Consider the following 10768-nt stretch of genomic DNA (forward strand, 5'->3'; position numbering starts at 1 on the left):
CTGGTTGAGTCCTCTGGCCGGGCTGTGGTTCACGGAGGCCAGTTTCCGTACCTCTGCAGGGTAGGCAGTGGGGGGCTGTATCCACGTCCCCCCAAGGGGTGGAGTGACCGCGCAGGGATATGCCAGAGCGGATGCCACTGTCTTTACCCTTCGCTTAGCCTTCACCTGCAGGTCAAAGTAGGCTCCACTTCCGCTTGTCTACCCCAGCCTGTCCTTTGGTCCCAAGAGCAAACTGGTTGAACTAGTGGAGATTGTGCGGATGCTAAGTCCCGGGCTTCAAGACCTCTTCCCTGTCACCCTGCCTTGAGTAAGCTTGGGCTAGGGCTTCTGGGTCCCTGGCTGCCTACATTTAGGCTGGGGTGGAGGGCAAGGGGAACTGTAGCTGGGAGTGGAAGGAGCCTGGGGCTGGGTGTGAGGGGGAAAGCCCAAGTCGGGGGGGTGTGTCTGCCTTACCTAGAGCCTGCCTGCCTGCCTGCCTGCTGGATGCACCACAGATGTTGTTGACTCCAGCCGTGCGTGCGTGTGCGTGTGCGTGTGCGCGTGTGTGTGTGCAGGCACGCGCAACCAGTGTCAGTGTCAGGGTCTGATGGGGACATTTCTCTGACTTCAATGTGACCACCACAGACTCTCAGTCCCAGAGTAGGAACCCCGGGGCGTCAGCGTCCATTCTACTGAGGGCAGAGCAAGAGAAGAGTCCAAGCTCTATACATGGAGCTCCAACATTCCTACAGGAGCTAGGATGGGAGAGAGAAAGTGGAGAAGGGCAGCAGTAGCAGTGGGGGCTGGACTCGGCTGGAGAGATGCACCCAAGGGACCTTCCCCAGCAACAGTTCTGGGGTGGCCAGCACTGGGGACACTGAGTCTTGGTCACGTCACGTTTCCCATACCGGAATCACTTTGCTCTGTCCTCACTGCCACCCTAGGGACCAGGTAGCCTCCCTCCGGGGAAAGGGAAAGGCCACTTCTGGTAGCCAGAGTCAGGCGAAGGGGAGAGGAAAGAGGGGCCTGCTGTGGCTCTCTCAGGAGAACAGGAGCCGTTGATGGGGTGCAGACAAGGCCCTCCCTTTCACACTGGGGGTGGGAAGAGCCGGGAACAGGTACTCCAGGGTCCCGTCCCCAGGTGGCCTGGCTGCTGTTGACTTTGCTTGGTTACCCTGGGAGCAGCTCTCAGCAGTGTGAGAGGGGCGGGTGTCGGAGAGTTGGACCGAGGCGTCCAGGCTGGGGTGGGATGGCACTCAGCCTTTGTGGCAGGGATCCCCGTCAGGAGCCTGCGAAGTTAACCCCTCCTGCCCTGGTGGTGGTGGTAGCTGGCGGAAGGAGGGCGGGCCCAGCTGCGGTTCGTGAGTGTGGCCCTAATTCCCCTTCCCTCTCCCAGCACATCTGCACTTGGTTTACAGTGAATGAGTCTCCTGTCCTCATGAACCGGGTGAGAGCACCACTCCCTCCCTGGCCCCTGGCCGGGCATCCTGACACAGAACCAGACACCACCCACCCCTGGAACGCTCTCCCTGCTGGGTAGCCCTTTCTCAACTCTTCCCCTTCTCCTTCTTAGAGGGGCTCAGGGTCTGGTCCCCCAGAGCGAGAGCTCTGAGACTATGCAGCCGGGGTAGCAAACGGGGCCAGGGAAGCTAACGGGGGACAAAACTCTTGGGTAGCCTGGAAAGAGAGAGCGGGTCTGGAATTCCATCTGTCTCTGCCTTCCTCTTTGTCTTGGTTTGTCTGTCTGTCTGCCTCTGTCTTTGTCTCTGGTGGGTGTTTGTCCATCTGTCTTGGTAACTGTGGCTCCGCCCTTCTGGCAGCCTGTACGGTCCCCAGCCAACGACAGCAGCCAGGGGGCGATGCCCAGGAAGACCCGCCCTGTGCCGGCCCCTCCCCTCGGGATTGCCTCGCCTCCGCCCCCGCCTCTCCCCAGGACCCAATGACTGGGGTCTGTGGGCTGCAGCGGTTTGGAAGTCAAACCAAACAGGCAGACTGGGGAGCAGAGAAGAGGGGCATTGTGAGGGGTTCAGATTCTTCTCTCCATCTTGCATTGCCGCCTGTGCTCTGTCCAGGGATTCTCGGAGGAAGCTGGAGAAGGGGGTCTCCCACTCTGGAAACTGGTAGCGAGAGCTCCCCTCATTTCTCTTTCTCTTGGGTCATCCCCAGTTCTAGGCTTTGCTCTGTTTGTGGTTGCTTCACTTGGTCACCCTGGCAACTTGGAGAAAATGATATCTTGGGGGCCCTAGGACCAGGCTTCCTTTGCTCCCTTCATCACGAAGACCAAAAGGAGAGATTGTGAGGAGAGGAAAAGGATCCACACATCTGTCCCAGCTGCCCTGATTTACCGTATTGCCCGCCCCTAGTTTTCACCCTTGCCGGCTCCCCATCAGCATCAGGACGCTGAACAGGCAACTTCCCCATGCCCAGGCTGGTACTGGGAGGATGTCCTAGGCCACGCTCAGAGGTGGCTGGCAGATGTCTTTGGGAGGTGGGGGGAGCTATGTTACAACCCCCAAGGACATCATTACGGCACAGAAGTACCATCGGGGCTTGGAGACCAGAGGCACCCAGGGAGAGCGTGAGGAAAACATGTACAACATGTGTCTTCTTTCCCTTCCTCCCCTCCTCTCCCACCTCCTCCCCCTAGGCCTGCTCCGTGCCGAGGCTGGTGCCAGCCTTGCCCTGGGTGCTTGCTCAGTTCCACCCCTTGTATCAGGCCTGTGTTGCTGCTTGCCAGTTTGTTGGTTCTCCTGGTGAATGAGTTTGTGTGTGGAAGATACTTACCAGCCTCAGAGCTGCCCAGATCCCCACATAGAATAAGGCCTTGATTTTGAAACACAGCATTTTAGGACTGGCCTAAACAACTCTAGGAATTTCTTCCCTGAACATGCACCATTCATTAATTCAACGAATCTTCATTAAGCATCCGCTATATGCCAAGCACTGTGCTAGGCCCTGGGTATGGTCTCTGCCCTTGCGGGCTTATAGTCTGGTAGAGGAGTCAGACATGAAATAAATCACCCACAAAATTGCAAGTGACAACCAGCGTGGAGAGGTATAAGGTGCTGTGAGAATGGATAGTAGAAGAGTCTTTTCCCCCAGCCAAGGAGATTAGAAAAGAGTTTTGCGGGGGAGTGGGGAGGCAGTAGAGAGAAGGGAGGGCAGCAGAAGAGTATGTGCAAAGGCCCTGGAATCAGGGTCCTGGCTCCCAGCCACCCTGCTCCCCCAGAAAGAAGAAGGTCCCTCCTCACCTGGATTTTGATATGCTACAAGGGAGGGATGGTAAGCACCTCCTAATGGCCAAAGCAGGCCCCTGGGACACCTGGTGATCCTGCCCTGGAATGATTCCACCCATTCCTTCATCTCTTCCTCCAGAAAGGGAAACAGAGGCACAGATAGGGAGGAGGAATCCAGAGGCATAGGCCCGAGATTACATAGAGAAAACAAGGCCGCACATTGTTGGCAAATCCCTCAGGGTGAGGGATTCCTGAGTTTGCCTGGCTGGAGCCTCACCAGATAGAAAACCCTTCTACTCTGATCTGTTTGACCGTGCACCCTCCCCCTCTGGGATCCAGCCCTGACCTGTTCCACTCCCTGGAATGAGGAGCATGTCTGCTTCCACAGTTGCCCGGAGTTTGTGAGCTGACTGCTCCAGGTGGCGGCCAGGCCCGGTGTGGGTGGGTGCAGCAGTCCGTTTTGTACAGAACCTCCATCCCGGGTTATGGGGTTATCTCTCCTCTGTCCACTGGGGGGCTTCCAGCCCCTCCTGCCCAGACACGGAGGTTCCAAGCTTCTTCCTTTCTGAAGAAAAGGGATGGAGGGTCCTTTGGAGGAGGGAGCAGGCTTCTTGTGGCCATGCCTCCTCCGGAGCTGGCAAAGAGGTCATGGGACCAATGGGGTTAAGTTCCAGCCCTGCTCTGACCCGTTTTCCTCCCTGTGCCCACATGCCCTGGGGCCAGGGTGTTGGGTGGGGCAGGCCTGGCACCCCTGCACCCACACCTGGGACTTCTCCTGGATGGAAACTCCCAGAACCCTGGTGTCCTACCTCCTCTGCCAGCTCCCACCAACAGCCTGGGTTCTGTTCACTTACAGTGGGATCTCCCTGTCTGCCAGCTCTCCTCCAGACTACATCTCCGCCTTAGCCCTGAGGGGCCCTGAGGATGTGGGCCCACTTTCTGGGACCATATTTGATGTCTGGCTGCCCTTTCTAGTGAACCCCTTCGAAGAAAAGATGTGGGGCTGGGGGGAGGGTGTTGGGAAGCTATCCTTCGTTGACCATCTCTATGTGCCAGGCGTTGTGCTAGGGCATGTGCGTTACTCATTTAATCCACAAAGCAGTCCAGAGAAGTAGCAGTTATTATCAACCCCATCACAGGGGAGGGAGCTGAGAACCAGAGAGGTTAAGCAGCTTGCCCAATAGCATCACACAGCTAGCACATAGCAGAGCTAAGATGGGAACCTAGGTCTTGGTGGTCCTGAGGTCTCTTCACCACGACAGGCTTCCTCCTCTTCTGCAGCTGCCCACCTCTCCATGAGATGAGAGACTTAGAAAAAATCAGTTCAGTTCAATCCAACTCAGAAAACAGTTATTGAGCATCTGCTGTATGCCAGGCCCGGACAGGTGCCAGACCAGTGACAGGGAAGGTTGCTGACTCGAGGTCTAGTGGGAAAGATAGGTGTATGAACTCGGCAGTATCTAACTTCAGCATAATGATTTGAATGAGGCGGCATGGAGTGGAGAAAGAAACAGTACTTCTATTTCCTCTTTCTGAAAGAGTAAAGAAATATATTATGAACAGGGTACAGAATAAATTGGAATAAAGCGAATACCTACTCAGCTGGCATCCAGGTCAAGAAATAGAGTACTTCCTGCTCCAGAAGTTCCCATGTGACTCTCCCATCATCCCCTCCCTCCCTTAAGAAGTAACCACCATCCTGACTTTTGTGATAATTATTTCCTTCTTTTTCTTTATAGGATTAGCACCTATGTATGCATCCCTAATCGATATTACTTAATTTTGCCTGTTTTTGAGGTTTATATAAACGGAATGACACTGTATTACCCTTTTGTGTCTTACTTATTTTGCTCAACTTCTTGTTTGTGAGAGAGATCCAAATTGTTGCACATAACTGTCTTTTTTATTGTTACAGAGCATTCAGTTGCTTGAATATACCACAGTTAATTGTTTTATTCTACTGTTGGTGAAAGTTTGAGTTGTTTCCAGTCTGGGCTGTCATAACGCCACTAAGAACATTCTTGTGTGTGTTTCCCAGTACATACATGCAAGAGTTTTTCTAGGCCGTAAAACTAAGAGTCAAAATGTATGTACAGGAAATCTCAATTTTTACCAGATAATGCCAAACTGTTTTCCAAAATGGTTGTATCAGTTACACAGGAAGCAGAACGTTCTAACCAGGGGCAGGTGTAGGATCGAGAAGACCCATACACCTTTCTTACCTAAAACTCTCAGTGGTCTTCTCTTTTCCTTGGAATAAGATCCAAGTCACTGCCGTAGCTCCCAGGGCCTCTACCTGGCTCTCTGCCTGTGCCATCTGACTCTCCCCTTTGCTCTTTGTACTTGCTGTCCCCCGTCTCTGGAATGTTCTTCCACTAGCTATCTCCATGGCTCTCTCCCTCACTTTCTTCAGGTCCTTGCTAAAATGTCACTTCTCACTGGCGCTTTCCCCGACCACTGAATCTTCTATTGCAACCTCCAGCCCTCCTTATACCCTTCTCAGCTTTAGTTTTCTTCGTAGTCCAGCCACCTGGGTTCCATTCAGCCTCAAGCAGCTCTCCCCTGGTCGGCCAGCACTTTTTTTTTTCTTTTTTTGCCACGTGGCATGCAGGTTGGAAACTCAGAGTCTTAACCACTGGACCACCAGGGAAGTTCCTGCCAGTGCTTTTATCTCCTCCCAAACCCTTAAGGGCCATCATAGCTGACTGTTTGGGGGCTGTCTAGCTGCCCCTCCTGAAGGGTCCACCTCTCTGAGTCATCACATCACCCTGGTTTTTTGTTGTTGTTGTTTTGTTTTTGCAGTACACGGGCCTCTCACTGTTGTGGCCTCTCCCGTTGCGGAGCACAGGCTCCGGACGCGCAGGCTCAGTGGCCATGGCTCACGGGCCCAGCCGCTCCGCGGCACGTGGGATCTTCCTGGACCAGGGTGCGAACCTGTGTCCCCTGCATCAGCAGGCGGACTCTCAACCACTGCGCCACCAGGGAAGCCCCCACCCTGTTGTTTTTCATAGCCGTTCCCTTGCTCTGAAGTAAGCTAATGTATTTGTTTACCTTTGTTTGTTTACCTGTTTGGTTTTTGTCTCCACCCTGCCCCACGCCTCACTTTAAAGTAAGCTGTGTTGCTCTGTCCCATGGCCAGTGCCTGCTGCATGACAGGCCCTCAAATAATAATTGTCCAGGCTGGTTGTCAGGCTCCCAGAGACAGCCAGCCCCTCCCCCAACCCTCACACCTGGGATTTGCCCTGTCTGGAAACTCCCAGAACCTAGGCTTCCTCCCTCCCCTGCCAGCTCCCACCAACATCCTGGCTCAGTCTCAGAGTCTCAGAGCATCTGCTGGTGCTGTTGCTGCTTCCCGACGTCTCCTCTAGGGACCATATGGGAGCCTGAAGCAGCCGTTCTGGCCTTCAGGGCTGGAGAGTGATGGGCAGGTGTCAGGTGCCTGGAGCTCAAGAAATACTTTTTTTTTTTTTTGATTAATTTATTTATTTTTGGCTGCATTGGGTCTTCGTTGCAGTGCGCGGGCTTCTCATTGCGGTGGCTTCTCTTGTTGCAGAGCATGGGCTCTATGTGCGCGGGCTTCAGTAGTTGTGGTATGCGGGCTCTAGAGTACAGGCTCAGTAGTTGTGGTGCACAGGCTCAGTAGTTGTGGCTCACGGGCTCTAGAGCGCAGGCTCAGTAGTTGTGGCGCATGGGTTTGGTTGCTCCGTGGCATGTGGGATCCTCCCGGACCAGGGCTCGAACCCGTGTCCCCTGCATTGGCAGGCGGATTCTTAACCATTGTGCCACCAGGGAAGTCCCCAAGAAATACTTTCTGATTGAATAAAGGGGAAGACTTCAGAGATGATGGGACCTCGCCAGGTGGAGAAAAGAGAAAGGGCACTGGGAGCAGAAGGAAGAGTGGAAACAAAGGACTGGAGGCATGAAAGTGCACATGCTATTTGGAGGATGTGCTCTGGTCTGGTGCCCTTGGTAGGTTCTCAGTGGAGGGGAGGGGAGCAGGCAGGCCGGGAAGCGGAGGGCTAGCTGGGGAAGTCTGAGCTGCTGCAGGCTCAGAGAGGCTCAGCAGTGGCTTAAGTTTAATCCTGCCCACACCCCTGCTCCCCACTGTCCCCCCTCTGACCCCACCCCTGCCCTCCCCTTCACCCAACCCCCCAGCCTGGCCGCTCCTGCAGCTGAATGGACTTCTCTCTGGGCCTACGTTTGGGGCCTCGGAACAAGAAGGCCAGCCACCAACATCCCCCTCCACCCTCCGGGCACGGCCCACCAGCTGCCTCGCCTTGTCTGTCCTGCCCCCCCTCTCCCTGTGCCTGCCCCTGCCCTGGCTGTCCCCCTCCCACCTGCTCCTGCACTACCTATCCCTATTACGCAGCTCCCTGCCCCTCCTGTCCCGGCCTCCCTGGCCCACCCTGTACCTGCCCCTGCCCTCCCTGCCCTGCCTGTCCGCCCTTGACTTGTCCCCTCAGTTCCTGCAGCCCCTGCTCTGCTCCGCATTTGACCTGCTGCCACCCCTCTCCCTGCCCCATGTACCCTTGCTCCAGGGGTCAAGCCGCCTGTTCCAGCTCCTGCTTGGGCTGCAGTGACAGCTGTGGCCGTGGCCGGGGGGCTGCCCGGGGACCTCCAGGCTCCGCCGGCCGCTGCAGCTGCTGCTTCAGGGGACACCGCACCTCTCGACACTGTCTGATAGTCTAGCTGGGCTGTTGCCCCTTGAGAGATTGCCAGTCTTCCAGGGCACTTCTGCAGCTGCTTCCTCAGGGAGGAGGCAGAAGCTCTGGAGGACGGAGAAGGATCAGCTGGACCCCTCACCCAGGCAGGGAGAGGAGGCTGGCTGCTGAGATCCCCCGGCCTCCTCCTCAGTCCCGGGACGTCTGCTTTGAAGCTAGGCATGCTCTAGGCATGCTCTGGGCATGCTCTCACTGGGTCCAGAACCTCCTCTTCTGCAACTTCTGGAATGGAAAGTGTTCTTCTCAGAGCCTCTCCCACAGCCCCTGAAGGTGAGCAAGTTGGCCATTTTCCCCTCTGGTCACCCTCCCCTGGAGACCCTTCCTGGCTCATCTTCTCTGCAGTTTGCGTGGATGAGATGGCTTCTTCCTCTAGAGGCGACAGGGGATCCTTTGTCCAGGGACCACTTTTCTTGCCCTGTGGACCTCCACCCATATCCCTAAATGACCCAAGAATCTCTGAATCCCTTACCTCTCATCATGAGCCTGGTAAGGAAGGTCAATGGCTCTTGGACCAGAAGAAGAGGCTGAGCAGAGAATTCTTGGTTCCTCCCTCCCCTTGGATATCATGACATCCTTCATGGTCCTTTGCTTCTAGGAACCTGGCGCTCTCTACCTGGATGTCTTATCTCTCAAATCTCTGAGTGCTCGCCCAGCCGCATGACCTCAATCTTCCAGCAATAATCCCATCTGTTACATCCATGCTCATCTGGCAGGGGGATGATGGAAGCTGGGAACCCTTGACTCAGGGTCCCAATGATCCCATCCACACATAGCTAGTCATAAGTCCCCTGTCCCTGCGGGTGGGGCTGGGGCTGGGGGTTTGGAGAAGCCACCAAGAGGAAGCTGGAAGTGATAGACCTTGGCATCTGCGTGGGACTGGATCTTAAGCTGAGAGCCCCTAAGCACCCCTCCACATTCCCCAAGTTCTCTGACGCTGGTCTGTTTCAATCTTCTCTTTCTCAACCTCCTTCTCTGGAACCCTTTGTTCTTTCCTTTCTATCTCTGTTTATCCTTCTGCTTATCTTTCCTTCTAGCTTTCTACACCACTCTCTCCATTTCTGTTTCCTTGTTTCTATCACCTGGACTTTCTGCCTTCACCTAACTTGTATCTCTACATCTGTTTCCCCCACTCGTCCCTCCCTTTCCCCATCCAATTTAAAATCTTGTTTTCTTCCTTTTTTTTTTTTAAATAAATTTTTTTTTGGCTGCGTTGGGTCTTCGTTGTGGGCTTTCTCTAGTTGTGGAGAGCGGGGGCTACTCTTCGTTGCAGTGCGTGGGCTCTAGGCACAGGGGCGTCAGTAGTTGTGGCTCGGGCTCTAGAGCTCAGGCTCAATAGTTGAGCTCAGGCTTTAGAGCGCAGGCTCAGTAGTTTCAGCACATGGGCTTAGTTGCTACACCGCATGTGGGATCTCCCTGGACTAGGGATCAAACCCACGTCCCCTGCATTGGGACCACTGCGGTACCAGGGAAGTTCCTCTTCCTTGGTCTTTTGATTCACCTCCTGCCTCTCTCCTTTGTCCTATTCTGCTTCTGGGTGCAAGTCATTCTCGATCTCTTCCATTTCTATTTCCCTTTCTGTCTTTGTTCCTGTCTTCTGGGTCCAGCTGTTTTTCAATTCCTACCTCTCTTTCTGCCTCCCCAAAATCTGGTTTTCTCTCTCTCTTTCTCTCTCTCTGGGTCCTGCAGCTGCCTGCACACCAGGCCTATGTCATGCCCATCTCATTGCTGCCCAAGGGCCAGGACACCAAGTCCTCCATTGTCCAGCTGTCCCCCAAACACCCCATGCCCTGGAATGAGTGAGGGCTGGACAGAGCTACCAGAATAGACCCTTCTTCCCCTGCCCACTGTCCAGGCCATCCATCCCTACTCAGCTCTAAGCCCAAAACTTTTAAAAAATGAAGTTTTTCTCCCAGCTTCATATTCTGAAAATTGGCAACCAGAAAGAAAAAGAATTATGCATTTATGCTGCCTGTCCTGTGTAACTTATATTTCAGGGTGGCCAAATAGCTCTAAGTGGTGGAGAAAACTTCTTACTTACAGAAGAACTCCAGCTAATGTAGAAGGAATATGGAATTAGAAAAATCACCATTTTGCAACCCCTTAATGAAATAATTGATCAAAGCAAGAATCGTCAATGGATGAAACCAAGGATGGTAGTTGATGGAGAACTTTACAATGGAGGAATAAGGCTGTCACTACCTGACCCCACTGATGAATCTTAGCATCGCTAAAAGTGGCACAACCACATGCCGTGTACCTCCTGATGTGATGCAATCTGAAGCACTCAGCACCACCTGTGAAGGACTCTTGCCAAACAAAGAAACAAACAAAAAAACTGAACATGATTCTAATCAAACCTCTAGAGCTAACCTCCATTTAATGAGAAACATGGGGGGTGGAGGAACATATTAAATGACAAAACAAGGAAGTGAGAAAACATATCCAGAACGTGGGACATTCTAAAGGAGATCTGACTGGATTTCTTCAACTAGTCAATGGCTGGTGGTGGTGGTGGGGAGACCTTGTTTGGTTCCTGATTGGGACCACCCAATTGTAAAGAGACATTTTTAGACTGCTGGAAACATTTAATTATGAACTGAGTACTTACAATGCCAAGGAATCTGTGTTGATTTTGTTAAATGTGAAAATGGCTTTGAGGTTATGTAGGAAAAGGTCCGTATTTCAGATGCACACTGAGTATGGAGTGAAGTGATGTATTTAATTTTAAGTATTTTGGCAAACGAAAAAAGAAAGAAAGGAGGAGAAGAAACAAAGGTACAAAAATCAATATTGTTGAATTAAGTATATAGGGCATTTCATAGAACTATGCTC

General features: G+C 53.4%; 1 protein-coding gene across 1 annotated transcript; it reads left to right on the plus strand.

Annotated features, from left to right (window-relative positions):
- Nucleotides 1-128: 128 nt before the first annotated feature.
- LOC132434553 (sperm mitochondrial-associated cysteine-rich protein) lies at nucleotides 129-10508 on the plus strand. Its single transcript, XM_060026241.1, has 4 exons — nucleotides 129-307; nucleotides 7041-7184; nucleotides 7371-8206; nucleotides 9931-10508. The coding sequence occupies exon 3, from the start codon at nucleotides 7392-7394 to the stop codon at nucleotides 7902-7904; it is 513 nt and encodes a 170-aa protein (XP_059882224.1). The 5' UTR covers nucleotides 129-307; nucleotides 7041-7184; nucleotides 7371-7391; the 3' UTR covers nucleotides 7905-8206; nucleotides 9931-10508.
- Nucleotides 10509-10768: the final 260 nt, after the last annotated feature.

This window comes from Delphinus delphis, chromosome 11, assembly GCF_949987515.2.
Source record: "Delphinus delphis chromosome 11, mDelDel1.2, whole genome shotgun sequence".
In the NCBI taxonomy this organism is placed as follows: Eukaryota; Metazoa; Chordata; class Mammalia; order Artiodactyla; family Delphinidae; genus Delphinus; species Delphinus delphis.

What these genes read in the sequence shown, in the direction of transcription:
- LOC132434553 (XM_060026241.1), top strand. Translation starts at nt 7,392, where the DNA reads ATGGACTTCTCTCTGGGCCTACGTTTGGGGCCTCGGAACAAGAAGGCC.